The sequence below is a fragment of the Strix aluco genome, chromosome 13 (genome assembly GCF_031877795.1).
Source record: "Strix aluco isolate bStrAlu1 chromosome 13, bStrAlu1.hap1, whole genome shotgun sequence".
Lineage (NCBI taxonomy): Eukaryota > Metazoa > Chordata > Aves > Strigiformes > Strigidae > Strix > Strix aluco.
In genome coordinates, this window is record NC_133943.1 from 10,116,834 (window position 1) to 10,119,725 (window position 2,892).

General features: G+C 64.9%; 1 protein-coding gene across 1 annotated transcript; it reads left to right on the forward strand.

Annotated features, from left to right (window-relative positions):
• Window positions 1-239: 239 nt before the first annotated feature.
• EIF4E1B (eukaryotic translation initiation factor 4E family member 1B) lies at window positions 240-1,798 on the forward strand. Its single transcript, XM_074838450.1, is given in 9 exon segments — window positions 240-257; window positions 414-502; window positions 617-712; window positions 848-911; window positions 1,116-1,160; window positions 1,162-1,230; window positions 1,345-1,368; window positions 1,370-1,485; window positions 1,629-1,798. Coding segments are annotated over 9 exon segments (636 nt in total). The 3' UTR covers window positions 1,744-1,798.
• The last annotated feature ends 1,094 nt before the right edge of the window (window positions 1,799-2,892 follow it).

A 2,892-nucleotide genomic window follows, 5' to 3' on the forward strand; every position in this document is an offset into this window, starting at 1 on the left:
CCATACTACCCCCCCATCCTGATCCCATCCCACCCTGAGCCCCTGGACTCATCCCTCAGCTCCCTGCCCTAGGGGGGGTCCCCCCATCTCCCTGCTCCCAGGAGGGGCAGGCCTGGCACCCCCTCCCCAGCACACAGCCCTCCCACCCCACCAGCTGCAGCTGGGACGGCTGCCTCATCCCACCCGCCTGTGGGCACTTAAGAGCCGGGGGCGGCCGGGGGGAGCCTCTGTTGGGCAGGATGGCTACGGGGGAGCAGGTGAGTGCTCTCTCTGGGGGCTGGGCCTGGCAGCAGAGCCCAGGCAGCCATCCTATCCCCTCGGCTGTGGGATCCATGTCATGGGGGGGGCTGGGGGGCTGCAGGCTCCCTGCTGGGGTGGCCATGGGGCTCTCGAGGCTGTCCCTCCTTCCCCAGAGGAGGCAAGAGGAGCGGCGGCGGCGAAGGGCTCAGCAGCGAGAGCTGCTCCTGGCAGAGAGCCTGGGCAAGCACCCCCTGCAGAACAGGTATGGGGGGGGGGCTGGCCATGGGCAGCTTCTCCCAGTGCTGAGAGGCAGGTGCTGGGGGTGGAGGGGGATTCCAGCATGGCTGACCCCGCCCCATCTCCCCTCCCTCCCCAGGTGGGCACTGTGGTTCTTCAAGAATGACAAGAGCAAGATGTGGCAGGCAAATTTGCGCCTTGTCACCAAGTTCAGCACTGTGGAGGACTTCTGGGCGTGAGTGTCCCATGGGTGGGCAATGTCCCCGCTCTGGAGAATCCCTGGTGGGGGGGTCTGGGCCAGAGGAGGGTGCTGGGGGTCCCTGAGACACCACTTCTCACCTGCTTCTGTGTCTTGTCTCTGGCGGTGCAGGCTGTACAACCACATCCAGCTTGCCAGCAAGCTCACGTCTGGCTGCGACTACTCCCTCTTCAAGGTGAGACATCCCCTCCGCCGCAAGTCCTTCCTCAGAGCCCCTTGCAGCACCCACCGTTACGGGGACACGCTGGGTGCCAGTGGGGGCTGGCAGGGTGCCCTGGCCCTGGGGCAGGAGGGGAAGCCTGGCTGGGTGCTCACAGCACCCTGAGCTGTCTCTGGCCAGGTGCTCAGTGCCCCTGACCATCCCCTTGCCCATCCCTAGGACGGCATCGAGCCCATGTGGGAGGACAGCCAGAACAAGCGCGGTGGGGCGCTGGCTCATCACCCTGGCCAAGCAGCAGCGGCACACCGAGCTGGACCGTTTCTGGCTGGAGACGGTGAGTGCAGCCCCACTCGGGCTGGCCTGCAGGGTCCTGGCAGTGGTGTTTCCCCCTGCCCCAGCGCTGAGTCCCAGTGGGGACTGTCCTGGGCCCCCTTTCTCCTCCTGGCAGCTGCTGTGCCTCATCGGAGAGATGTTTTGATGAGTACAGCAACGAGGTGTGCGGGGCTGTCATCAACATCCGTGCCAAGGGGGACAAGATCGCCATCTGGACCCGGGAAGCGGAGAACCGGGAAGGGGTCACCCACATTGGGTAATGCAGCTTTGGGGGGGGGGGGGGGTGGGGGGGGGGGGGGGGGCTGTGTGGGGCCAGGTTTGGGGGGAGAGGGGTCCCTGGGCAGGGAGTCAGTGGGAGAAGTGCTGCTGTGCTGTTCACACAGCCCCTTCCCTCCCCAGGCGTGTCTACAAGGAGCACCTGGGCCTCTCGCAGAAGGTGGCCATTGGGTACCAGGCCCACGCGGACACGGCCACCAAGAGTGGCTCCCTCAGCAAGACTAAGTTTGTGGTGTGACTGCGGGGGAGCGGGGTGCTGCCTGCAGGGTCCCCCTGTCCCATCCCACAATGAATGGCTGCAGCTGAGCATGGTCTGTGTGTCCAGGGCTGGGCCAGGACTCTTGCACCCTAGGGTGGCTCTTGCTTGGGGGGGGACCCCTGGGAGGGGGACGATGTGTTGCCATATCCTGTACCTGCCCGCTAAGTGAGAGGGGCCAGGGGTATCCCTGTGGGCTTGGGGCACGGCGTGTGTCCACCTGCCTCTCCCAGTGCCTGGGACCAGTGTCCCTCTGCTCTGGGGTTCTGGAATAGTCCCAGGAAGAAGCTGGGCTCTGTCCTCCCCTGGCCAAGGCACGGGCACAGCTTGCTGCCCTGTGAGCCTGGGTGTGGGAGGGGGTACCAGCACCCAGCTCCTCCGGGTCAGCTCAGCTTGGGAACATGGTCCCCATCTCTCCCAAGCCCCTGCACATCGGTGGGACACGGGTCTGCCTTCTCGGGAAGAGCAGCTCCCCAGCCCAGGGCTGCCCAGTGTCCCTGCAGGGTCAGTGCTGGGGCTGCAGCACCGCATCATCCCCTCGCCCCCACGCTGCCCACCTCAGGCTGTGTTTGCTCACATCCCCTCCCACGGGCACCTGCAGCACAGGTCGCATGAAGCATTTTTGCTTCCCAAGGGTTTATTGGTGTCAGACTTGCAGGTCCACAGCCCCAGTGAGCCCCTGGAGTTTGCTGGCTCCTCGTTTCCATGGCCTGAGTCCTCTGCTGTCCCTCCTGGCTCTTCTGACTGCAGAGGGGGCCCCTTAGTCCTTCCCTCTCCCTGCTTCAGCACAGCCCAGCTCAAGCTTTGTCTAATCTTTTATTTGTGTTTTTAATTGTTGGGTCTGTCCTTCCCCCCTGCCTATTCAGGTGCTTGAGGTGGAGCTGCCTGCTCACCTCCTGACAGTGCTGCCTGCACTTCTGCCCTCGCTGCCGCTCTCCTCCAGGAGCACCCGGGCAGCTTCAGCTCAGCCCAGGGTTGCACCTTGTCCAGGACAGCACATCCAGCCCATCTGTCCCTCCCCGTGAGTCCAAAGCCAGGGCCACTTGTCCCCCACCGCTGCGTGCTGCCCTGCCTGCACCTGGGGTTTGCAGAGAGCTGGTTCTGCAGAAGGGCAGAGTCTGACAGCCTGTG